The sequence below is a fragment of the Colobus angolensis genome, unplaced genomic scaffold (assembly GCF_000951035.1).
Source record: "Colobus angolensis palliatus isolate OR3802 unplaced genomic scaffold, Cang.pa_1.0 Scaffold117, whole genome shotgun sequence".
Lineage (NCBI taxonomy): Eukaryota > Metazoa > Chordata > Mammalia > Primates > Cercopithecidae > Colobus > Colobus angolensis.
In genome coordinates, this window is record NW_012112808.1 from 1676583 (window position 1) to 1704349 (window position 27767).

Sequence of the window (27767 nt, forward strand, 5' to 3'; positions counted from 1 at the left end):
CTTTAGCTCTGAGAGGTTTGATGGACTGAAGCCTTCTTCTCTCTTCTCGTCAAAGTCATTCTCTGACCAGCTTTGATCCATTGCTGGCGATGGGCTGTGCTCCTTTGCAGGGGGAGATGCGCTCTTATTTTTTGAATTTCTTATTTTTTTAATTACACATTCTATTGATCTTTTTTTTCCTGATTTTGTTAGATACTGCTGTGTAACATATTTTCCTACTCATACCAAATCTTCCCAATTTTAATGCCACTAATTTCTTTCATTATAGTGCCTCTTGAGCCGTTTTATCATATCATCTCAACCGCAACGCCATTTCTAAATAAAGAATGAAAATTTGTACTAATTGGCCTGCATCACAACAGTATATTATCAAAGAGCCAGTCACCAGATATTATTTATTTTTGGGTATTTTTTTTTTCTTTTTAAACCTGATACTCATTATTTAATTTTCAAAGCCTGCATGTCAACATTTCATTCTTGGCATCTGAATTACTGTGGAAAGGTCTCTTGGTTTTCTTTGAGTGGTTTTACATTAATGGTTTCTACTAAATAATCTCACAGAGGCACATGTTGACCTCTGTGATCTTAGTCTCGTAATGAATCATGTTTGAAAGGCTCAGTGATACATTCTCTTCCCCTCACTGATTCTATGTCAGGCCCAAAATAGGCAAAGAAAGGGAAAAGTTAAAAAAGAAAATCTGTCTTCATACTGAAAAAAATAGTTATTTTTTATTGTCCTTTTTTCTTTTTCTCTTAACTAACACTTCTCTTATTCTTGTCCCCTTTCTGCATCTTATTTTTATGTTGAGGATAGGCCCTCAGAAGGCCTGACAAGCACTGCAGTAACTCAGACCCCAATTCTATTTCCATTCTATTTCCCTATTTCTGTTACCAACTAAGTCACTTAGAGTCAAGTTCCTTGAAATCAATTTTTACTCTTTGTTTTCTCTTTTCCCATCCACTCTAAAACCATCATCACAGTTTGCCAGTTCGCCTTTAAGATTCTTGAATGGTCTGCCTCTCTTTTTCATGCCTTTGACTCTGCTTTCATGTCAGCTGATCTCTTCCCTTTTGTAACCTCCAATTCATTCTGCAAAGGAGTAAGCATGAGGAAGTAAAACCACTGTCATGATTTTGCATGGGAATTCATGTTTCCAAAGAATATCTCTTGACTTTACTCCATGATGTCTTATAGAATTCTTGCTTAAAAAGCTGCTCCCACCCTTCTCTTCTCCATGTAAATCAGTGTATCTGATAGCAGCCATGTTGGACTTTTTTCTTGAGTCTTTGCAAACTCTTTAAGAAGTACTTTTCCATTCTCAAGAGGATGGTGAGTGGAAATACCCCGATTATCTCACAGAAGAGGAAAAAACAATTTCTCTAGATTTTGAACATTGAGCAAAAAACAACAATTGCATTTAGTTAAAATTACTCCTAAAAATCCCTTAACCCAAATAAAAGTGAAATTAGTGACATAGCATTTCATGCTAAGTTCAATACAAATGATTTTCCCTATGGAGTTGAAAGACATCACTGTTTCTTCAAACTTGAGGACCAGATAAAATAGTTTATGATGTTCATTTTGCATTGGAAAAGTAAATATTATTTAATTATTAGATCTGCACAGTGAGAAGCTATAATGCAGCAATTCCGAAAGTGTCACCAGAAAGTTTGAAAATAGCTCTAGTACACAGTAAACCCATTATCTCTAAAAAGTAGGTGAAGATATTGACTGATCTATTGGGGCCCAGCAATGTAAGCCAACCTGCTCCTTCTCCTGCTCTAACACTCGCTCACTGAGGAAACATTTAAATAAATTGCCCTTATTGTTTAAATATTTTATCATTCTCATTCCACCGACACTTTGTTCATATTGTTGCATTTGAATACGCTGAACTCGCAAAATAATGTAACTTCACAGTATAGAAATTTTCACATATTCTTTTGCCTAGAAGTTATGTTAATGTAATTCTTGAAGTAGCCTCTTCTCATTTCTCTTTTCTAAATACAATTGTTCCTTAAGAAAATGAGATGTAGGGCCTGGAGTGAAGATGTAGGGCCTAGGTTTAGTCCAGAGCTGTCCTAGGAGTGGATCAATTTCAGAGATAAATCAGATCCGGTTTATTTTGATGGAGAGGTGGATTCATTATATCTAAATGCCACTTTTTAAAGAAATGTGAATAGTGAGCCCATTAATTCCTTCAGAGGATGTCTAGAAAGTCTGTCATGTTCCATTTTGTGATTTGAGAACCAAAATCCATCTCTAGAACAAAGCAGATTTATTCTAAAATGAGCAATATGCAGATGAGGGAAATGACAGGTTTAGATAATTCACTTATTTAATCACCTCCTGGAAAAAACAAAAACAAAAACAAAAGTAATCACTGCACATTTTTTTTTTTTTTTTCTGTTTGAGTCTTTGGATAGAATCTCATACCTTTTGTTAAAGAGTGTGACAGTGTTAGAGTCTTATTTTTAAATCTTCCATAGTGCAGTAATTAGGAGATCTTTGATGAGGTTTTGGTGAGTCTTTCTATGAAGAAACAGCTTTTCAGCTCTATAAAATGTATGCTGAATGAGCTGAACCAGTTTAACTAGATGCCATTGCTTGCCCAGTCTAGATTATCCCTCCTACCTCATTGTTTTGTCTAATCCAGTACATCATCTCTGATTAGATTGATTATATCGGGCCAACTTTTATTTAATCACCCACAAATTCACTAATTATCTCTTAAGCAACTGTTCCCATAGAATTCTTGGCTTTGTGGGAAACACAGACATAGATTTGTCATGTTCCCTGCAGTGGAAGCATCGAGTCACTACAGGAAAACAGAAATCACAGAATCATGACACTGCAGAATTAGCAAGAATCTTGGGGCTTAGGTAGTCATATCTGATTACCTTGAGTGACAGGACATTCCCTGCCTCCTCAGGCAGGATGCCATATGATTGGAGAGCTCTGACCGATGGAAACTTCTCAGAAATGTTCATGTTCAAAGTCATATTGATGGTTTATCATAAGTGATATTATAGAGTAACAGAGTTGAAGTGAATTCAAACTTTGTTCATATAGAGGAATTTATGGATCTCATCTTTAAGGAAGCAAAATTTTTCACAGTGTAGGAGTCTCCATGAGAAACTATTTCATAAGAATGGTTTTCAGAGAAAAAAATAGGGGGGTTCTCCAGAAATGAGGAAAGTCCTGGAGTCAGAAAAGCACAGACCTGTTTGGTGAAAGTCATGGAACAATTGCCCTACGCACTGGCACATAGTGGATTCTCACAAAATATGTATCATATAAAGGACAGAATTAATGAGTGAGTGGACGATTGCAGGAGAGTCTTTCTTGTCCAGGCGTGTGGTGGCACGGGAGTGGTAAAGGAATGCTGATGACAAGCACATGCAACCTCAGCATCAGGCTGCGTGTCCCAACATTGACCCATCTGCATATTTCAGTCCCAGCCTAGATTCTGCGTTTGTAGAATTGCCCTTGCTGTGGGGACTAACATTCATTCATTTCACCCACAGCATAGAGTCTTTAAAGCCGATTTCCCCCCTCACAACTTAATAAAATACTGATTTTGCATCTCTCTGAAAAGGCTGCAAGTTGCTCACATCTCTTGAACCAGAACAAAGATCTTATTATCATCTTCCTTGAAAAAGTCATATTGTCTATTTGGACCTTCACCTCCTCTCACCCCTGCTATTGAAGCACTAGAAATGCCATACATTTGACTCACTTCCTTCTGGGATGTGTTCTCTTTGGGTTCATTCTAAAGTGACATGAAATGTTGGAATTCTGCAGATAATTCAGCTTCCCACAGTTCCTCTGAGACCCCTCTCTGTTGGAAATAACACTATTGTGATGCAGATGCCCCCAATACCCTGTGGAATCTCAAAACTATCAATGGCTGACCACAGGATATCCCTTTTTCATGAGTTTCAATCTGTGTTATTAAAAATGGGCCCTTACATGTAGGAGTCCAATTTGAAACAGTATACCGTCCCATCAACAAGGTCAATCTTAAATAGATTTGGGCAGGAAAGGGAGAGCTAATAAAAAATTAAATATGAGCTTTGCCTGTTTCTTTTTTAATATAGAGGATGGCATTTTGGTAGAAATTGATTGAATTGTATTTTATAACTTGGACTTAAAACATCACAGCTTTGAAGTCAATGAAGAATAAAACATATTATCAGCACATGATGCCCCAAACATAATAACATTATCACACTCTCATGTATAAATGGAACCAACTCTCCAGTTGAGCTGAAAATATGCATTTGAGCTTTGGCAGTACATTCTGTATGCCTTTATCAACCGTAAAATGCAAATGTTTAGTTGCTGTGTAGGTAACCTTAGACATAGATATCTTATTCAGAGAACCATAGCATCAAGGAGGGTGAGAGAGGTAAACCAAAAGCCCTTTGTAACCAAGACCAGTGAAAAACAGCAATGTGTGAACCCACAAACTCAAAGGAAACTAGATTTAAAAATAACGTCGTGAGTTCTAGTTTATCCCAAACTCAATGCAAAGAGTTGAATGACTATAGTCTTTCTGGACATAGACAGAAATCCTTCATGCAGCTGAAGAAATGTATGAGAGAATAATCCGAATTTAGAAAAATGCTGCAGGGCGTGTTGAAGCACTTTTGAATGATATCTTCTGCAGATTGAAAAGGAACATCTTATGGGCAATTGATTGTTTCTTGAAATATAACAAAAACAAACTTTGAAAATGTGTATATGAAAACACTGACCTACATGGAAAGAAGAGGCAGCATTTACTTTGTAATGCTATCAGGTGGTAATTCAATTTTCTGTTAACTTAACTTCAAGTATTCTGTTTCAGGTCATAGATTGGTGGTGCTGATCATATAAATTGGCCAATAAGATTTACAAATAGTACCTTTAGCGCTCAGTTTTGTAGTTGTATCTCTGAAAAGGAAAATCAATTTAATTCCATGCATTGGTTTCCTTCTTAAAATTCATGCAATTTGATATGATTGACAGGGCACAGCATTATTATGCAGTCTGTTAGATGGACCGATTATGCTTATGAATACAAGAGTGGAGTGAATGAAAGCAATGTGTAATTGATTCTACACTTGGTCTGACTGTTCATTAACAGTTTGAATGTAGCACAGTTGCTTCTCAAATGGAAAATGATGAGAGCAGCCTATCTGTACTCTCTCATTTGTTTTAAAATTCATTATGCTAATATTTTTTCACAGAATGTTTTTGCTGCATTTGTTTTGCCAAGGATAAGTCTGATTGAATCTTTGTAAATAATTCTACTGCTTTCAATATTTATTTGGCATTTCAATCACATATTTTTCAATTTACACTTTTGGAAATGAAAATAGGCTCTCCTCCACACCTCCTTCAAAGAAAACCTTCTATCCTATCCTCCTTTTCTATGTAATTCAGACTAATTTCCTAGGATAAATAGGAGTGGGGGAGTGCAAGGTGCTGCGGTAGTTATCTCTTCAGAACAAAAAAGCTGATTTACAGACTGATTGATTTCAGAAATAGATGAGCAAAAACAGATTCCATTTGTCTTGCCACACTTTAGTCTGATGAAGCACAAAAGGGCCTGCCATCTCATTTTCCATAGCTCTTCAAGGGGTTGCATTTGAAATGTTGATTAAATGTACAAATTGCATTGCTGTTTTCTTGGCTTTCCTGAGTGCTATAGGAGAGGGCTTGAATGCACAAAGGCTGCTTTTCCTTTCTTGAATGTGGAGCTAGACACTTTAGGGAAATAACGTCACTTTCATCGTTCATGGGATGTTATCATGCTGATTCTGTGACAGCCATGCCTGCCCTTTCCTCTGTCCACAGGTTCCTGCCACATTATAAAACAAAAGAACTAAACCAGCACTGTGCCAGTCATTTCTATCTAGGGGCAACAATTGCATTCATTATTCCCAAACTAGATTGTGTTTACAATTAATACTAATTTCATATTTCAATCTTTGGCTACCTCAGATTTTTATTAAATTAGCAGTTGACTGATTGAGATAATAGGTCTGAGAGCTCCATACTGGTAATAGTTTTAATCATCTCAGCCTTTTCTCTGATTTCTTATTTATCTGCCACCTGACTTTGTAGATGGCACTCACCAAAATAAAGTGCCAACTGTCTGGGGTGTCCTGCATTGTAGCTGTTTTAAGATATGTCCAAAATTTTTTTACTGCTCTTCCCGTCAAGAGGTGAGGTCTAGGTCCCTCCACCTGAAAAAATGTGAGATCTTTCTGACAGTGGCAACCAATAGAATATCGTGGTAGTGATGCTGTGTGACTCCCAAGGCTGCATTATAAAAGGCAACATGGCGTCCACCTGTTGGTATACTTGCTCTTAGAGCCCTGAGTTGTTGTTTAAGTTATCCAACTGCTCTGAGGCTGCTGTGCAGTGAGGAAACCCAAACTAGCCCACGAGGAGAGTCCTTGAGACCACATGAAGAGAGAAAGATGCCTGTCCAGCCTTTGCTCCCGCAGTCCTTCACTGCTCTAGTGCCAGCCACCAGTTGACTACAACCAAATGAGAGACCCCAAACCAAACCCCCTAGCCAAGTCATTGCAGAACGTCTGACCCACAGAAGCCAAAAGAAATAATAGAATGCTGGTTGCTGTATTAAACCACCAGGTTTTGTGGTAATATGTTGCATATTGCAACAAATCTAACCACAAAACTCACCAGAATTTGCATGTATACAAGCATGAGGCTAAAGTAATGAGATTCATGATAAACATGCCAAAATGTATATATACAAATGTATGCCATTCGTTTCTTTCAATAAGCAGTCACCTTGAGAGGAAGTTACTCATAATCATATTGTCACTGACTGTGATGTTGTCATTGTGATGCTGTCATTATCTCCCCACATTGATCTCTGACTTTGGGCACATTATTCTGTCTCTCTGGATTCCTTGGAAAGTAGGCATAGATTAAATTTTTACACAGTCTTTTTTTAATCTCTAAAAATTCTTGACAATTGTTCAAAATTCTTTGGTTGTTGAGATAACCAAAGGAGGAGCATAAGAAGTGTGCTCTGGCCGGGCGTGGTGACTCACGCCTGTAATTCCAACACTTTGGGAGGCCGAGGTGGATGGATCACTTGAGGTCAGCAGTTCGAGACCAGCCTGGCCAGCATGGTAAAACCCCATCCCTACTAAAAATACAAATATTAGCTTGGCATGGTGGTACATACCTGTAATCCCAGCTACTCGAGAGGGTGAGGCAGGAGAATTGCTTGAATCCAGAAGGCAGAGGTTGCAGTGAGCCGAGATTGAACCACTGCATTACAGCCTGGGCAACAGAGCGAGACTTTTTCTTAAAAAAAAAATATCTATCTATCTATCTATCTATCTATCTATCTATCTATCTATCTATGCTGCTATCCTGTGTTACCACTTTAAGGGATGTCACACTCAGTTTACATATTAAAATTATAGTAAAACTTTAATAATAGATGCTAGCCATGTAGGAAAAAAATGTCCTCTTGTTCATCATTTAAACCCTATGTTTATCTGAAAATACTTTTTTAATATAAAGAAATTATTGAGGGTAGGAAAATAAAAGAAAGATATACCTAGGGGAGTCATTCTGTTAAATTCCTTGAAATTATATCTATCTTTTTCTTTAAGAGTATTTTTATATGTGTAATGATATAAGCTCATCTTTGGAAAGCACATTAGTGGTCTTTAATGTTATAGGGATAGAGCAAATGGGATTCAGGGATATGGATTAATAAATCGGCCGGGCGCGGTGGCTCAAGCCTGTAATCCCAGCACTTTGGGAGGCCGAGACGGGCGGATCACGAGGTCAGGAGATCGAGACCATCCTGGCTAACACGGTGAAACCCCGTCTCTACTAAAAAATACAAAAAGCTAGCCGGGCGAGGTGGCGGGCGTCTGTAGTCCCAGCTACTCGGGAGGCTGAGGCAGGAGAACGGCGTAAAACCCGGGAGGCGGAGCTTGCAGTGAACTGAGATCCGGCCACTGCACTCCGGCCCGGGCGACAGAGCGCGACTCCGTCTCAAAAAAAATAAAAAAATAAAAAAAAATAAATCATATACTCTTTGTTTAAATGTGTTGTTTAATTTTTGAATAGCTAATATATCCACATAACTTGAACATCAAAAAATAAAAGCAGTGAAAAGTTTCCTCCCCATATTCATCCCCATCTTTCTAGTTTCTGTCACTCCCCTAGTAGGTAACTATTGCTATTAACTGCTAGTTTATCCTTCCAGAGATGTTTTATGCGTGTAACTAAAACAAACCTGTATTCTTCCCTACATTGGTAGAGGAGTTTTTTGTAACACTAATGGTAGTGTGCTTTTCTGAATTTTATCTTTACATTGTAATGTATCTTGGGTATCTTTCCTTATGCATACATGAAGGCCTTCTTTGTCTGTTTTACAGAAGGGTAGTATTTCATAGTATAAATGAACCATCGTTTTACTAACATCGTTTAGTCTGTCCCCTACTGTTGGACATTTAGATGTTTCCCATCTTGCTTTATTATATATAATGTTTCAGGGAATGGCCTGTGTAAATACTGTTCTGCATATGGACAAGTATATTATCTTTCGGATACATTCCTAGGAATAGAACTGCTAGATCAAAAGAAGTCTACGTTTGTAATTTTGTTAGATATGATTAAATCATTTTCTCTGGGGATAGTGCCAATTTGCACTTCACTGTATAATCGTGTTTGAGAAACGTGAACCATGATTGATGCTCATTTATCTGGACAAAAATAAATTAGACTTCTTAGAATCTTTAGCTCAGTTCCTGTTAGACATGTACAGAAGGAAATGCACTGGAGAGCTGAAAAAAAAAATGCTATTCTGATTTATTCCTTTTTTTGACTTTGAATACTGAAGGCCAAAGAGGAGAGTGACTTGCACAAGGTCACTTAGCTGATTAGTGACAGATCTGGAACTTATAACCTGTAGTCAGCTCTTAGAATTGGTGTTCTTTCCACATGAGTAAAGAGATGATAACTTTCTGTCATTCCTGCCTGTGTGCTGAGGATTCCTTGTATGTGCTGCTGTTGATGATGACATTTACCATTTTTTGAGCCTTCCTGTGTATCGAACTTTGAATTTAATACTTCTGTTTACATTATCTTATTTATACCAAGGGATTCAAAACTCATGTGCAAGATAAAGCATTGTCCATAGACTTTGCATCCATGTGTATTACATATATATTTCCACTATGAAGATGCTACTGTGTTTAATAAAACATAAATCAATACAAAGCATCATTAAAATTATAATAGCTCTTTGTCTCTAACATGTTCTCAGTGGATTTTGAAACTATTATTGTGAATAATTAGTCATGATATTTTGATATTAAAAAGAATTCTTAGAATCAGTGAGCTGCTTAACCATGTTTAAGATCACTTTTAACTGCCCAGATATTATTCTATTTTCCATCCATCTCTATTATAAGGTTAGATATTAATAATGCTACACAACACAGAAGAGACAACAGAGATAATCTAAACAGGAGATTTATTTTACAGATAAGGAAAAAGGCAAGGACCACTGAAATGATGGGTTTATCTAAGACATGATGACTAAGGGGCTGGAGCAGGAATTCAAACACAGGCCTCCTGACTGAATTTTCTAACAGAAAATGAGAAACTCAGTGTGGAGTAGTTACTCATAAGTACTACGGACAATTACAATAATGAAGGAGATTTCCTGTCCAGCCTCGTATTGATTCACCTCCAGCTTTGTGGATCTGAGAGGTCATCATGTTGGTCGATAATAACACTTGATCTTGGATGCTGTAAATTGAATATAGAGCATAAATATAAAGATCAATATTTTAATGCTGAGGAGGCTCATTTATTGCCTGTTTATCCTCAGACCTTTAAATGAAATGGAGAACTAAAGAAATGCAAGGAATAATTTTTTCTAAATTTCATTTAAGTTTTGTAGATGATGATGACTAAAGGAAAGCAAAGGAAAAGTTTATGATGTCACTATTTCCTATGCTTATGGGCTTTTCTCTCTTTCTCTTTCTCTGTTTCTCCCTTATCCCTCCCCTCCCTCCTCCCTCCCTCTTTCCCGTCCTCCCACCCCGTCCCCGTTAATATCTCTAAGCCTCCTCTTTACGTTGCTCAATGTCTTTTATGACTGCAGATAAGAGGCATTTATTCTTGATCTTCTCCATCCACAAAATAAGAGAACCATGGTCATGTCCTGCTGTTCTTTCGTATATTAAGTGTTTGATGTTTAGAAGCAGTGGGGAAGGGGGTAAAAAGCATAGACTTGGCCTTCAACAGTGGGAGCAAGAGTGCCAAAATGGCCCTGGAACGACATTTCCCAAAGGTGAAATTGTGGAAATCTAGTCCTGTGAGGTGTTCTTCAAAGTACAGGTTTCAATCGTCAACTGGATTTAGGAAACAGAGCATTTTGTATTCTCCTCCTGGAGATGCGCAACTCCTTATGGCATTTTAAATACCCACTGAAGTCTTGCAGTAAGGTAACTGGTGTGATATAATTTCACCTTTTTTTTTTTTTTCCAAATTTAATTGACCTTTAAACCCATATCATACCGAACCCATTTGGGGAAATGCTGTTTTATAGAATTGTGTGTTATTCTAGTTCAATTTTTCTGCCATTTGTATCCATTAGAAACTTAGAATATCATAGTTGGGTATAAATAACAAGTAGCCACAAGGGGGGAAATAAAGTAAGGCTAAGCACAATCTCCTTCCTTTATGGATTCTAACATTCACTAAAGAAACTAAAGTATAGTATTCATATAAATATTTACTATGGTACAGGACTTGTATTGCTTGAATTTATGCAACTCTTGTTACTTTTGTTACAAAAAAAATGATATCACTGTGTGCTATTTTTTTTTTCCTGAGTACATCTCAAGCCCCTTCATCCTTCACTTTTGTAGTGGTTCTCACTTTAAAAGTAAGTTTACCTGTGAAACAACATCTGCTTGGGTTTATTAGTCAAGTTTTGTATGCTTCCTTTGATCACATGAGCCCCTCTTTAATATCGGCTGACAAGGGTTTAAATACTGTTTCAGAATTAATCATGGAAACCAATGCTTTAGGTCTTTTCTCAAACATCAAATAGTAGTATCAACATTTAGTAGGCAACCAACAGAGATTTTTCTTTTCTTTTTTCTCTTTCTTTTTTTGAGACAGAGTTTCACTCTGTCGCCAGGCTGGAGTGCAGTGGTGCGATCTCTGCTCACTGCAACCTCAGACTCCCTGGTTCAAGTGATTCTCCTGCCTCAGTCTCCCAAGTAGTTGGGATTACAGGCACGCACCACCATGCCCAGCTAATTTTTCTATTTTTAGTAGAGACGGGATTTTATTATGTTGGCCAGAATGGTCTCGATCTCCTGACCTCGTGATCCGCCGACCTCAGCCTCCCAAAGTGCTTGGATTATAGGCATGGTCCACCGTGCTCGGCGAGATTTTTCTTATAGTGACTTATTTGCTGCTATTCAAATGCCATATGCATTTTTTAACTATACCATATTCTTATTTTTGAATACTCTTACTCTTCTGTCATTCTTGTTGGAATTGAGTGGTACTGATTTGTCAACACAAATAATTTCATTATAATATTCCAATTACATTAGATTGAATTTGTCTTTGTGATCAAAGTTGATTAGTTGTTATGATTTACATCAATGAAATGGACTAATAATTCAATTCACCGATAAGACTGGCAAGCAAGAGTTACAAGGCATTTTCAAGTAAATTTGATTAAAATGTGGGGTTTTTCTTCTACTGTTTCTTAAAATGAGGACCGTCCTCTTTCACTACGTTCCTAAAGTTAAAAGTTTATATGTGCATAGAGATTAAAAGAATAGCACAATGGCTTGTTGTATATATAAAAATATCAAATTTTGTGTTTTTCAACATAAATAGGAGTTGAAAAGTATAGATTGCATTAACATGTTTGAATGTTTTAATAATACAATAAAGTAGATAATTAACTATTAACCTATTAAAATAGGTATGAACTATTAGCGTACCTTATGTAGGTGATAACTGGTAGGTTACACTTTCTAAATTGACAGGAAGGTTTTGCAGTTATTCTTCTTAAGGTTATTACTGATTATTAAAAATTCTCTTGTCTTTTTTTTTTCTTTCAGAAACTTGCTTTTCTTTATTGTGTACAATGCCTGAAAATTGCCTTACAAGTAAGCTAGGCTAGCACTGGCTCTTCCTTCCCATGTCAATCTAGATGTTCCTTTTGCAGGCAATTATTCCTCAGTTTATTTCCCACCAAGGATTTGTCTTTTTCCAGGGAACCAATTATGTACATCTTATACTATAATCTGTGTCACTTGAATCTGACCAAAAACTATGAAACAATTCACTGGTTGGGGATTCCTTTTCACAACTATCATCTTCCTGGGAAATTGCCTACTTAAGGAGGTTGTGCTGCTTAAGATCTTCTACCAGAGAAATATTTGCATCGCCAATGTATTGCTTAGCTTGCTTGTCTCCAGGGTCTAACACAAATACCTAAAATAAACAAAGTATTATTTATGTAAAAAGTGAAAAATATCTTGCTTATCCTCTTTTTCCTTCCTTTTGTATTTACAGATGTCATCCATACTGTAGGGCCAATAGCCAGAGGCCATATTAATGGTTCCCACAAGGAAGACCTTGCAAATTGCTATAAATCATCTCTGAAGCTGGTGAAAGAAAATAACATCCGATCAGTTGTAAGTAATTGTATGGTTTTTATTTCTCACTCTTTTTCAGCCTTTATGCTTTAGAAATCTGTCTTGTCCAAAAAGAGGTAGGAAACCATTTCTAAACTTTTGAGAACTAAGTTTAAGGATCTTAGTAGCCAATTGGATAATCATGACTCTCCTCTTTGGTGTGCTATAAATATTTACTAAATTTTTCATGATGTTTCAGAATTTAAAACTACAAAACCCCAGAACTGGATTTATCTTATCTACTTTTTCCTCTTCATTTTGCCACTTACTTTCCTTTGGAGAAAGTAAATAGTATGGTACTGGGATAGTGGCCAGCAGATTTAAAGAAGGAAAATAGCAAATGCTGAGTTTGTTATAATGGTGTGTGTTTAATATATATTGGTTGTATGTTTGGGCATTCTGGAGCTATGTTTAATCTCTATCTACATGCATGAATGTGTGCATGCATTCTCATGCTAGTGTCAGACATGATTTATTTGCAAGAAATTACTCTGCATATATATTTTAACCTGAATGTTGTTATTCTTTTAGATTTATTTTACTCTTATTAAACTAATATTCTGTAGGTGGTAGCTGGGTATACCACATCTCTTCTAAGTTTTATCAGTAGACAAAGGGAGTTCAGAAAATGTGGATCTAATCTATTTCCTTACCAATAGGCTGAGATGAAAGGAATTCTCTTCTAGCTGGATTTGGAGGTATTTACTCACCTGCTTTTCTTTTGCAACATGTTCTACCTTTATTACATCTCAATTACACCAAGAAAATCAAACTATAGAAAAACACACTGTAAATGTCTAGTAATAAGTTAATTTGGCTGGAATCCCTTGGTTGTTCCCCCTCCCCCACAAAGATTATAGCCTCACTGAAATTGTGGGGCAGAGAAATAGTTAAATACTTGATTTCATAGCAGACTGAATAGATCAGCATTGCTTGATAGTTCACAGAAGTAGTGCTTTTATGATTTGCATGAAGAAACATTGAGAAACAGATACATTTAGGTAACCCTGGATGGTTGCTACACTTTTTGTGCATGATTGTAATTATGAAGTGCATTTTTCAATGCAACATTGGTGAGTCTGCTTGAAATAAGGAAACTTTTCATGACCTAATTATATAGTCATTTTTAATCTTTGGATAATTATTAACAGAGCTGGATATTTTATTTATCTCTTTGACTTTCTAAAATTTTGTTTGCAAATGGCTCAATACGTAAGATCCTATTCTCTCTTAGAGGTGAAAGCTGAAGTTCAAAGAGAATGGAGCAAAGTGTACCACAAGACCAGTTGGTTAATTTTGTTCTCTATAGGAAAATAAGAAAAATCAAAACAGGTATGCACATTTAGGGAATAATTAAAATTTTGTCAATATGGCTTATTGATTTAAAAAAGCAAAAGGCTGAAGTACTTGGAAAATGGATGTGTAGACAAGTTTCCAACTTGGGAAATATGGATTTTGAGACCTGAAGAGAATTTGCTGTCTCTGGATATCACTGGTATCTCTAATGATTTGTTTTTTAAAGCCAAGAAAAAGTAAGAAGGAAGAATTTTGCTAGAAACAGTATAAAAATAGCACTCAACCTTTTAATAGAGAAAGGAATCTCTATAATTATCTTAAAACAATCATGTTACTCTACTTGCTACCATTAGATAAGGAATGGAAGAATTATGGACTAAGTTAACTTTTTAACAAATGGCATGCAGATACGCTGAAGTAATGCTCTTGCAATACTCTAGTCATTCTTTGATAGGAATTAGATCTACCTTAACATCTTTGATGATTATTTTGAAGGACCAATTACATATTATTTGAATGAAATTAGCAGATGAGGCTGAGCTGAATTCAACCCAATATTAATAAATAAAAATGGAGATAGAAAATACACAATATGTGGGATGAAATGTCCAACGAAATTGATCATCATGTTCTTGCATGGTAGACTACAGTTGTCATCAAATGTCATGTCTCTTCTACCCATAAAAAAGACAAGTATTTTTCTTTTCTTTCTCCCTCCTTCCCTTCCTTCCTTTCTTCCTTTTTTTGGAGTAGATGGAGTTTTCTTCTTTATATGGTATGTCATGTTCTTGATCACCATTAAATAAATAATAATGCCAATGTCATCACATTCTGATTATGTAGAGAGAAATAGAAAACTTTCAGAAACATGATTATGACTGGATACATGTTTTATAGTATAGGCTTGTATTTTGTCAACTTATCACAATAGATGGTAGAAATGGTTGATATAGAAAGCCTGGTTATTAGGATGCAAAAAAAACTTAACTTGAACTCATTTATATACCTGTCAAAAAGAATTTCTCATAAATCCTTTTATCAGAGTGGCTTAGTGTTTGCTTTGCCACTTATTACTGTGTGACTGTGGACAAGTAATGTCAACATTTTGTAGCCTCGGTTTCCACATATAAAGAATCAGTAAATTACTACTGTTATTGCAGACCTGTCCATCTCATGAGGCTGTTGTTACAGGGATCAGTTGGGATAATGAGTATAAGATAACTGAAAGAATGGAATTCTTTCAAAAGTATTTGACAATGTTACTTCAAATATAAGACATTTTCACACCTTGTGATTTGGCATTTTAAGGAAATATCACTTATTTCTTTGATATCTATTTTGAACACCAGTACTCTAGACATTTACTATGTAATTTCTTGATGTTTTTAAACGACAGGGAAATGTCCAGAAATAAATTAAATATTTGATAGGCACCACTTTTCTGCTAAGGTTAAACCAAAGGCTTTAGGGTCACAGCACAGGGTCCAACATATGTGTTCTTATTCTTATTTTACCAAAAGAATAGATTCTTAAAATATTTTTAATGAATGTAAGACAAATGGTATGATAATTTATTTAATAAATATGAATAAGACCTACTGTGTACCCCAACATTGTCAGGTATCTTCCATGACATAGAGAGGATCTGATGGTTGTTTCCTAACAAAATATGCCTCCATCTTATGACCACCTAGACAAATAAATGGACAAGATCATCATGTCCACTGTTTGATTTGAGAATACTCTGTAGTTCTCTCATCACTTTTAATTATCTTCCCAGAGATGCATGAAATTCCATAATTCATGAGTAATTTAGGATGTTAAGGCATTGTTCTTTCTCTGCAATTTTCCTTTAAAATGCAGATACTCATGAGATTAGTAGATAATTAATTTTCTAATACTTTAATATGAAGAAATTTATCAAATTACTTTTCATGTTGACAGGATAGAGTATGATAAAAGTACTGAGCACCTTAGCCTGGGGGAGGAGAATTGGAGAAAGGTCTGAAAGGAGATGGAGAAAAACAGAAGAAGAGTAGGGTATAATTAAATTTCACCTACCTCTCAGTTTTGCTAAGAGGAGATCATTTTTGAATAGTGGAGAGGGAAATGTTATAGTCATGCATAATTATCTAGAAATAAGATACTGATTTGGGTGTCAGATGTGTTGTGGATAAAAATTTTTACTATGAAAAAATACTACATATTTTATTAACTTAGGGGAAAAATTCATTACATCACTCTCCTCCATACATTCTTTGTGACAGCAGTTTTTTCATACCTATCCACATTAGCTTTAGGTGGTAAAAGAAAAAAATAAATTAATCAGCAAATCTAAGGGCTCATTTTACAATGGCATTTCTCTTTTATGAATGATTATTTAGGGCTTAATATCAGGAAATATTTAAATGTAAGATTTTAATCCTGATTCTCCTTCTAATCTTACCATAAGTAGTTTCAATTGAAAAAATGTGACCAGTCTTTCATGCCTCCTAGACCTAGTCTGCGCAAGTTTCTTATTTCTTCATTATTCCTTATTGACTCCAAATGTTAAAGTCAGTTACTTTTCTTTAACCATGAGTTACCCTTGGACCCAAAGAATGCAAATTTATATATATATATATTCTTGACAACCTTGAGATTGTTGACTGCAAGATAGGCAAAATTTAAGGCACCACAAAGAGGATAATTAGCAGTATAAACTGGAAATTGGAGTGTGAATAAAAGAAAACTTTAAAAGAAGATCAGGGAGCCTACGGATTTTCTCTGTAAAACCTTGGGAAAGACAAAGATATTATAGATGTCAAAAAAGAAAAAAGACCCAGGTTGAATCCCAGAAGTCTAATGCATGTGACCTGAGGAATGCATAGTCAGATTGGTGAAATCAAGCATCTGAATTATGCTGATTTCTAGAACAACAGTGTATCCTAAAACAAGGAAAACTACACATATACATGATATCCTTTATGTAAAACATACTAACGGAAATTGTGTATATTGGCGAAAATCTTGGTGAAACCTCAGGGGTAAGTGTAGGCGTGAAGACGAGAAAGAAAAATTTCTGTTGAGCCAGGGCTGGACAATGAAAATGCCTGATTTTGTATCCATTGTCACCATGCACTGTTGGAAAGGATGACAGAGATATTTTCTCATGTATCATGCCGTCTTTATTCTTTTTGTCTGTGAGCATACAACTATTTTGTAATGATTTTTATGTGTTTATCTTGACCTCTATTTCCCTTCTTTTGACATCATGTTCATTTAAAAAAAAAAAAAAACTAATCCATGCCATACAAAAGGGATCACAGCAATTTCTTCTTCTAGAACCAGTTTAAAGGCATAGATTTATATTTGTCAATGGTATTAGATATTCGAGAAAACTATTTTCACTGATGAAATACAATGCACCCTGTCTGACATTCTTCGAATGACAACATGTAATAAAGTAGATGTTTTCGTTTGAAAAAATCATAATCTTGCATATAAGCCAGATTTTACTTAGGTTAAAAATTATTTTCCCATGAAAATAAATAATTGACATAGGAATTTGTTGATTTTATGTGATTATGGGCAAACTAAAACTTGTTTGTTTGTTTAAATGGCGTGTGCTATCTGTGGTTTCCACAGGCATCATGCTGGATGATTTTTTGAATGAAAACACATTGTAAATTTTTGCTGGTAGGAACCACACAATTTCAATAGGGATCCCTCAGAGCTAACTAATGTTCCTTTCATGAGTCATAGATCTTGAGAAGCAATAGCTTCCAGTGGGAAAGATGATGGGCCTACAAGTTCAGTGCTACCTCTAGGCATTGCGGCAATCAAGCAGTTTTGGAATTCTGAATTTAGTTGTTTCACTGTAGTATAGGTTTTCGTTTTAAGGCGTAACCAAGTGAATCTTATTTTCTTATACAAGTTCCCTTCTGAGAGGGTTGCCATGGCAATGAGTTCTCAGCCTGAAATTCTTAAATGTTAGTTTTATTTCATTATCTGAGTTTCCATTACAGGCCACATCAATCAATGCAGTTCTCTATTCAAGAACATGTCTGCAGCCTTAAAAAGCTGACCCTTTCATTTGGTACCTCTGCTCCTCTGCCTAACTTGATGTCACCATTTCCCAAACAGCTCTTCATCTCCAAGAGCCCTCTTCTACAGGGCTGTCAATTTGATCTTTTCCAGTTTCCTTTTAGGCAATATCTAGTCTTGGTTCTCACCTGTCTCATTTTCTCATTTATAAAGAGTAATACCAAGTCTCTATGTCTTCCCTGGTTGGGTTTCTAACAGCTGTGTGACTAACAATACTATTAAAAAGTAACAAGAACAAAGGCACTTTTGCATTTGTGCATCACTCTACAGTTTACAACAGTACATTTCTATACATCATCTCATTTATTTTTCAAATTCTCTAACTGCTGCCACTGTAACTCTGATTTAGCCAGTGTGGGAAAAAGCTAACTCAAGACTTTTTCTTTCTCCTTTTCCCCTACATTCACCTTTCGTAAGATCTCCTTATTGGGCACAGAGGTACACAGGTTATTGTTATTGGGAGTGACAAGTGACAGGACAGGCAGCAGAGGTGAGGAGGAGGGCGGGCATGGAATGATAGTAAATTCACAGGTTGTGCCTTGGAAACAGATAGTTATACAACCAAACCCACATTGACAGATCCTGCACAATTTGTGTCTTCTGATGGCCACACCAGAGAGATGATTTGAGTTACAGGGTGAATGAGATCAATCATTGAGTCATGAAATACAGTAATAAGAATAGCAAATGTTTCTGAACTCCCACTTGGTGTCAGGCACTGTGTTTTAGTCATTAATTCTCAAAACAATCCTGAGTTAGAAAATGTGGTTTCTTCCATCTTACAGATGAGGAATATGCACCAGAAGGAAACTGCCTTCCGTATGGCTCAATTCCTCATCCAAGGATATGAACCAAAACCAAGGTGATGCATACTGCAATTCTGTTTCTCCACTAGCTAAGCATTATGTTGATGACTGTAACTCCATGCATTCTGTGGGCTATTACACTAACCTACGGTCTGTATGTTGGACCTGTAACACTATTGGTCTTAGCTCAAGTGAGTTAAGGTCTTACCTTGAACAAAAAGTTGAGGTGAGATTTAAACTGAGGTAGTCTGAATCTAGTGGCCTAAGCCACTCTGCAGTTCCTTTGTCCTTTGCTCCATTATTATGTGCCTTTTTTTTTTGGTCTAAGCCAGTGGTTCTCAGTGAGTGTAGGACTGCCCTCTAGGGACCATTCTGTGAGGGTAGTTTTGGGCAATTACAACCACTACGGAGTGCCACAAGCATTTTGTGGGCAGGGATAGGGATATTGTGACATGTGGTCCGGTCAAGCCCACATGGTAAAAAAGCCCACATTGTGCCTCCTCCCACACAATGTTTTAATGTTTTGCCAGACAGTCATATAAGTGAAACCCTGTTTATAAACAAGATACATCAAACCAAAGCCTCTCTCTCCCTCTCTCTTTTTCACTGTACACTGGACTATCATGAAAATTAAGAGATGCTTGTACTTAGTTTGCTTAGAGCTTTACCAAGAGTGCCTGAGAAAATTATGCTACAGGTGGCCATGCCCCGGCAGCAGGAGAGTTTTTCACACCTGTTTGAGTCCACGTTTAGGGAGATTTTTTTCGTAATGATTCTATGTAGTGAAGCAAACATCTTCCTTCTTCACTGCGTGTTCTAGTGTAGTCATGCCCTTGTCTTTACATGTTGAAAATAGAATTTTACTATAAATACTTTCATTTTAAATCATTTTCATATCACACTTATGGCACTCTATTGATTTTTTTTTTTTTTTTTTTTTTGAGACGGAGTCTCGCTCTATCGCCCAGGCTGGAGTGCAGTGGCCGGATCTCAGCTCACTGCAAGCTCCGCCTCCCGGGTTTATGCCATTCTCCTGCCTCAGCCTCCCGAGTAGCTGGGACTACAGGCGCCCGCACCTCACCCGGCTAGTTTTTTGCATTTTTTAGTAGAGACGGGGTTTCACGGTGTTAGCCAGGATGGTCTCGATCTCCTGACCTCGTGATCCGCCTGTCTCGGCCTCCCAAAGTGCTGGGATTACAGGCTTGAGCCACCGCGCCCGGCCTGATTTTTTTTTTTAAATCGATGTGTTGTTTTCATTTGGCTTCCCTTGGGAACGGACCCTGAGCCAAGGTGTTTTGTGCACGTGCTTTCTATGGGAGGCGATGACAGGGAACAGTGCAGAGGAGTGGAGATGTGACGAAGGGAAGAAAAAGCAGCCAGGAGGAGTGGGAGTGTTGTAAGTTGGCACTGTGGACAAGTGGGGGCTCTGTCTTGCTGGGGAGCTCTCAGTAACCATGTAGAACATGCCTAGAAGTGGTCCCATCTGAGGAAGAAGAAAAGCTGGACCATTTTTTTTTTTTTATCTTCCCCCTTTATCAGCTGGCTGAGGGCTGCTCCTGGGTCATTAACTTCCCAGCATTTCTTATCTGCCTCCTTGGGCAGGCAGAGGGAAAAACCTCAGGCAGAGAGTGACAGCAAGGGTATTTGCTAGAAGATGCTGTGGATGGGCATGGGCTAGAATGATGAGAACTGGGCAGATATGGGCGGGGCACTGATGCCTGTTTCATGTGTGCAGATGAGTGTTAATATTGATAAATGTCATTTCTGCATAGCAAGGAGACTTTACAAAATATTTGTTATGAAAAGGGTTTGATGAGCCTGATAGTATTGAGAGCATTGGTTTAAATTAAACAGAGTTTCTAATAGAGCAAAGCTGCATTCAATATGCTAAACACAGATTGCTCAAAGATTTTTATTCTTAAAATAAGGCATCCAAATTCTTTGCTTCTTTAAGCATAGTGTGATATAAATGTCATAAAAATGGTAATTGATGTAACTGGCCTTATGTCCTATAGAATGCATGGACTTATGAAAGTGAATGTAATGCTTAGCTAGTAGAAAAACGATATCACATATTGTGTCGCCTTAGTTAAAGTTTTTTCAAGATCTCATAATCCTAAACTTTGATTCATCATGCAAATTATGGAAGAATTGGCCACCCAAGGTTGGATGCATGTACAATTTTCCATCAATCAGAAGACACATATTAGAGGTGAGAATTTAAGTAGGAGTTTACCTTTGATTTTATTCTAATATAAAGTTTCTTTCAAATTATGTGTTCTTTCAATGATTTGGGAACTATACCGTCATGTATTTCCTTCAAAAATCTTACTTTAGGACCATGATCAATTCTTTTTGTAAGAGTGTCTGAAACTTTTTGCTTCATCTCATCTACAATTTGAAAGAATTATTTTTAGTCACTTGTATATTCTGCAGATAGCAAGACTAGCAAGACCAAGAAAACTACATTTAAAATGAAAGTATAAACCATCTCAATTTGGCTGGATTTGTCAACATAATTATTTTCTGTTCTTTTATCAGGCTAGGGAACATTCTCAGGAAAATCATTATGGGTTTCTACAACAGTGTCTTCCAGAGGAAATACTGGCCTAGCACACTGTCAAGGAGAGTATATTACAGTGAAATTTGTATAGAACCAGTAAACAGATTTGCAATGCAAGCTTTCATCTTGAGTGCTTTATTTTTCCCTGACCTGAGCAGCAGTTATGAGATCACTGTATCATGAGGAAATAGTCAATTCAAGACACGGACCACAGAGTCCCAAGCCTGACATTAGGTTTGAACAATTGGGCAATCTTGGCATATATCTAGAGGGTTAATAGTGTAGAGCAAAGGCAATGGCTTTAAACTGAACATTTTTTCTTGCAAATGTTCAGATTTTGTTTTTTGTTTTTGTTTTTTTTGGAGAGCAATTGCAATGTATGGAATCTAAGCTATTCTTAAGCTATTGAACTCAGAGACCTAAGGAGAAAGAACAAATAAAACCAATAAAAATTTTAAAATAAAAAGAAATCTGTCAGTGGAAAGAAAGCTTTCTTGACTTGTTTATGTACAATTCAATGGAGTTGCAAAGAGGATTTCTTTAATGGGAAATATGTCACAGATTGCGTTCAAGCTGCACTTTAGCTATTTTTGTTTGTTTGTTTTATACACACACAAACACATACCCTTCAAAAATGTGCAAAGTGAAATATTTGCTTTCCTGGATGTCTTATCAAAGTGTTATAGTTTGAATTTGTAATTATGAATTAAGTTCAGTGGTATATTAAACACCTAGATTTTAGTCCATACGAGTAACTTTAGTCCAGTCTCTCCATCTCTTCTGAGCCCATGTTCTGAAAATTTCCCTGCTCCAAATATACTAGCAGGTAAGCTATCCCAGAGGATGCACAACAGAAAAGCTTATAGACAAAATTAAGAGGCATGACTCATATTGACTCAAGGAAAAAGAAGCCAGGAGAAAGAGAGGAATAGGTTAACACACTTAGACTAGGTGACAAATGTGTGGAAGAACCTCATTTTCTGGTTATGCTGTGTTTGAATGCTCTGTCTCTTTACCATCTCTACCCTCTCAATGGTGGTGTGGTTAAGAGGACCATAGTTGAGGTTTGAACAAGGGAGCATGGCAGATGGTGAGTGGTCGGGGCCCACTACACATACTTGCTCTATCAGAAAGACACAGGGGCTAGTGCTCCTGGCTGGTATCTCATCAGTTCATTGGTGAACAGCAGGGGGTTTTACTGCCATTTCTATGTCAGAGATGTAAGGCCAAATGAGACTATAATGAGTATCACCAATGGGAGGATAATTTGAGGATAACATTGCTGTCACTCTAGAGGTGACATGATTCATGCTTCTGACCTGTTCTTACCATTCTTTTCCATTTTGAAATAACAATCTTGTTTGTTCCATCCTTTTTATCATACAGCATGTCTTAGAGGTTACTAACTTAGTACTGCATTTAACACAATTATATGAATCCTGTCTGTATCTCAAAATCTGCTTGCTTAGTTATTATCAACACTTAACACGAGTTATATATCCCATTTGTTTTTATTTTCTTCTATAGAAGAATCGAATATTCTCAAATAATGCAGCAAGCACATTACACTGTTTGTGTAAAATGGGATTACAGCTGGGTGTGGTGGTGCACGCCTAGAGTCCCAGCTACTCAAGAGGCTGAGACAGAAGGATCGTTTGAGCCCAGGAGTTATGATCGCACCACTGCACTACAATCTCAGTGACAGAGTGAGACCCAGATACCCAGTCTAAAAAAGAAAAGAAGAAGAAAAAGGAAAATGGGATAACATATATCAGTAACTTATCATTTTAACTGAGTGATGGGTAGGTTTTATGTACGGACTAATTTGTGTCCCATCAAAATTCATACATTAAATCTCTAACCCCCAGTGTGATGCTATATAGAGATGGGGCCTTTGGGAGGTGAGTTGATAAGGATGGGGCCCTGAAGATGGAATTACTGCTGTGATATGAAGAGACACCGGAGGCCTTGCTTCCCCTTACTCTTGGCTTCTCAAGGATACAGCTAGAAGACAGCCTTCTGAAGGACAGGAACAGAGCCCTCGCAGGGGAATATAATCGTCCAGAACCTTGTTCTTGTACTTTCCAACCTCCAGAACTGTGAGAAATAATAAATTCCTGTTGTTTAAGCTTCCTGGCCTATGGTATTTTGTATGGCATCCAGAGCTGATTAATGCAGTGAGTATGCAGGCATTTATTATACTATTCTCTCTGTTTGTGTATGTTTGAAATTTTCCATAACAAAGCAAACTTAAATGTTTAAATACACAAAAGAGAATGATACATTGTAACAGTATATACTTCCTAGGATTATTGTGAGGCTATAAAGAAACAATATTTGTAAAGTGCTCAGTAGATTACATAACTTATTAAAAATAATTTACCTGATAGATATGTTTTAAGTAACTATTATGTTTCAATCACTAATCAAAGTACTTGGGGTATATCTGCCCTCGTGGAGCTTACATTCTACTGGTAGTAATTTTTACTATTGTTATTAGATGGTTTCACATCATTTCTAGATACTGTGACATTCATTATTATTACGTTCTTGGGCAATTATCTCATTACCATTGCATTTTTTTTCTTATTTTTGTGATTTCTGAATCTTTAAAAAGCTAAGAAGGTAATAGAACTGAGTAGAGATCCAGCAAGTGGAAATTCTATGAAATAGGAATAATACAACCCTCTGTTAACTTACACTCATAAAAACAGATGACTATGTAACCAGGGCTATAAGGAACACACAGCAGCTCTTGCTGAAGATGACGTTTAATTGGGCAGTATGATGAATCAGTCAGGAAGCTGTCTTGCAGAACAAGTGAAACATACCACTACATAAAGTCTTCAAAACGATGAAAAGCCAGAAAGAGCTTCTCAAGCATTTGATGCTTTTCTATGTAAAAAAAAAAAAAAGAAAAGAAAAGAAAATAGATATTTAGGGTGTTTTTCTCTAAAATAAAAAAAGGAGTAGCTCAAATCCATGCTAAATACTTTAGGCTATTTGGCTACCCTAGGGAAACAGGGACTCGTAGAAAATGTGGTCAGAAGCATGAATAAGGAATGGGTGACACGTTCTGTTGCTCAGAATAGAACCAATTCTCCATTAGGTTCAGGCTTTATTTTTTTTCCATCAACAAAATGCAATTAGATTCTCCAAGACGTGTTAAATATGAAAGAACAGATACTAACTTCATAGTGGAGAAACCCAGCAGATACCACCATAATCAAGTGATCAAGATTAAGATAATCAGTAATGAGATATGTCAACATTATGAACCTCTGGGTATAATGGATTAAGAGGGACACTACATCACTGCTATGGTATTCTTGCCATAGCCATAGTCCAATCATAACCATAGTCTAATCATGAGAAACTACAGGCAGACCTCCAAAGAGGGACATTCAACAAAATAGGTAATTAATACTCTTCAAAACTGTCAAGATCACAAAAGAAAATGAAAAGCTATGTTTATTCTTCTCATATTATTATGGCATGATACATTAATTGTTTTTCAAGTGTTAAACAATTCATACATTCCTGTGATAAATCCCATTTAGTTGTGTCATGTAATTCATAATCATTTTTATATGCTGTTGGATTACTTTTTATATAATAAGTGTTTGAGAATTTTCACATCTATATTCATAAGAGATATTGGTCTTCAGTTTGCCTTTATTGTGATGCCTTTGTATTGGTATTATAGAGTAACTTGAGAAGTGTTATCTCTTCTTCTATTTTTTGAGAGAGTTTGTGAAGCATTTGTATTCTTTAAATGTTTGGAAGCAGATTTAATAACTTCTTAAGCTATCGTAAGAAAACATTTATTTAGCTCATATTTGTGGTATCTAATAAATAGCCAAGAAACAGGATCTAGTGGTACATTCTTAAAAATGTAAAATTTAGAAATTCATAGCACATGCATTTTGATTTTCAAATTAAAAATATTTGCTTACTGGTCTTATTATTTCACAGCTACTTTGCCAAGTTTTCAGGTTGTCTTTCTCAGGAACCACTCTGGGATGGAGGTTAATGTGCAGGAAGCTAATATGGGAATGCTTTTGCAATCAATATATGCAGAAGGGAAGAAGGAAGCAGAATTGGGTAGAAGGAGAAGTCACATGATGATGCAGTGTTTATGGAGCATTTGGTGACCCGATTGGGAGCTCTAAAGCTGAGATGATTGTTTCAAAATGGTTCCACGTTGGTGTGAGGAGTCTAGACCTGTATTCTCAAACAACCAGTTATTGATGCAGGCTGCACCCAGGAAGGAGTGTGATCTTGGAATAAGTAGCTCCTCTCAGTCAAGGGTAATTTCTGGAGAGGGCTGACAGCTGAGGGCTGTCTGCTGGCAACATTCCTTGAAGCTAGGGCACTGTACTGCACAGAGCCAGGCTGGTGCATCACAGCACGAACTGGGATTCTTAAACTGAGCATGATCCTGCTCCAATGTCCAATGTGTTTGACAGTTCTGTATTCTCTCTTGGATATGGTTTAAAATTCAATGGCTCTAGGAAAATAAGAATTGAGGCAAAATACATTGCTTAAAGCAGATGAAAAGGGTAGTAGACTGATAATTCAGTATTTGCTAGTCAGAGAAGACTCATTTTGATCTACATGCACATAATAGAATCGCTGGAAAGTCCTCATTTTTCTTGGTTGCCTGGCTCATTTGCAGGAATAACACGCACATACATACACACAGGTCAATATATGTAGATCTTAAATAAATATGCAGTGGGGCCAGCTTGTACTAGTTTATGAGAACTGATTGTTAAATGTCAAGAATTTGTGAGCTGATTATTAAAACACAGGCTTTATTAAAAATTAAATTTTATAAACTTACAATTTAATAAGTTATATTAAATACAAAGATAATAACTACTCAATACACAGCAATTCCTAATTACTACATTTTACTATTACCTATGCTCTTTGGTTTACTTATGTCTATTATACTTACATGGTGGAAATACTATATAGTGGTGCATTTCTTTGTATCCTTTCCAATTCCATGTTCCGTGACATCATATAGGCAGTATAAAATTTTCCATGTTGAGACTATTTACATGGCAGAAACCAACAAATGCTAAAAATCAGGACTTGATATACTATTTTGCTGGTTAACAAGACTTAAGAAATCTTGTCAGTGCTATAAATGTTAGAGAAAAAGCACACTAGCCTAGTAAGGTGGTCATATTACTACTCGTCGAATAGCAGCACCAAAACAGAATCTACTAATTTCATGCATAAGTGATGGTTTTTGTACCTGGACAGCAGGGATACCAGGGGTAGGCTGTCAGCTGCCTAGTTTGGGTCTGGAGACATGGAAGACTGTGAGGCGGGGAGTGCCAGTTGGTTTGAGGCCTCACTGCGCCCCACATTGCTGTTTTTTATGGTTGAATAGGCAGACACTTCCTTTTCCTCTCGCTACTACAAGTGCATTATTCCAGAAGTTATGGTTTGGCAAAAAGGCATAGTATTCCTAAAGAAAGGAGTTCCTATAGCTTTTCTCTGCTAAAAGATCTCAGGATCTGATTTTCTTCTGATATTAGGAATTTTACCTAACTCAACCCTATTGTAACATTGTTTTAAATTATGAGTAATTAAAAGCTTCCTTGTTTTAAACAGTGGTAAAGGCACACTCTGCAAACATTTCTGTCTGCATTACCTAAAATGTAATGGATCAGGCACATGATACAAATTAGGCACACATTTGCCAATATTTTTAATTAGCCTACTGGTTTACTTGCATACATTTGTTACTGTAAGTTATTACTCGTGAGAGTTATTTCAAATTCAAGATCAGCAGAACTCTCCATAAAATTATATACCTGTGGCATTATCACCAAAATATAACATCATAGACTTGCCGTAAATAATTCAGAGATTTGTTGTAACTATTCACCATGATAGTGTTAACATGAGACATGGAGAATTAGCATTTGAAATGGATAATTCCACATTTATTTCATGCCTTCATTTATTTTACACATTTAACTGCTTTGATTTAAATGGAAGGAGAATCCTTTCTCAAAATTCAATCTCAACTGTCTTCTTTTCAGATTAATGGTTGATTTCTTTCAAATTACAAATCTTGGTTCAACATAAGGATGATGACATATTGCAGAAATACCTTTCTATTGCTTGAAATGAGAAAATATATTTACTTATTTTCTATGACAAGTGAGGGGGATGCTGTTAGGGCACTCAATATATTTATGGTATTTCTATTAGAAAAAAATCTCAGGAGCTAATTATGAGGCAAGGCAATGGCAAATCTATTG

At 36.5% G+C, this 27767-nt stretch overlaps 1 protein-coding gene across 4 annotated transcripts in view; it reads left to right on the forward strand.

The window, feature by feature from the left end:
* Positions 1–27767, forward strand: part of MACROD2 (MACRO domain containing 2) — a 2135582-nt gene that overhangs the window by 1258612 nt on the left and 849203 nt on the right. For all 4 annotated transcript variants that reach the window (XM_011962618.1, XM_011962604.1, XM_011962612.1 and 1 more), the window contains one exon: positions 12608–12729. In XM_011962618.1, coding sequence (XP_011818008.1) covers positions 12608–12729 — 122 coding nt within the window. The remainder of the gene's footprint in view (positions 1–12607; positions 12730–27767) is intronic.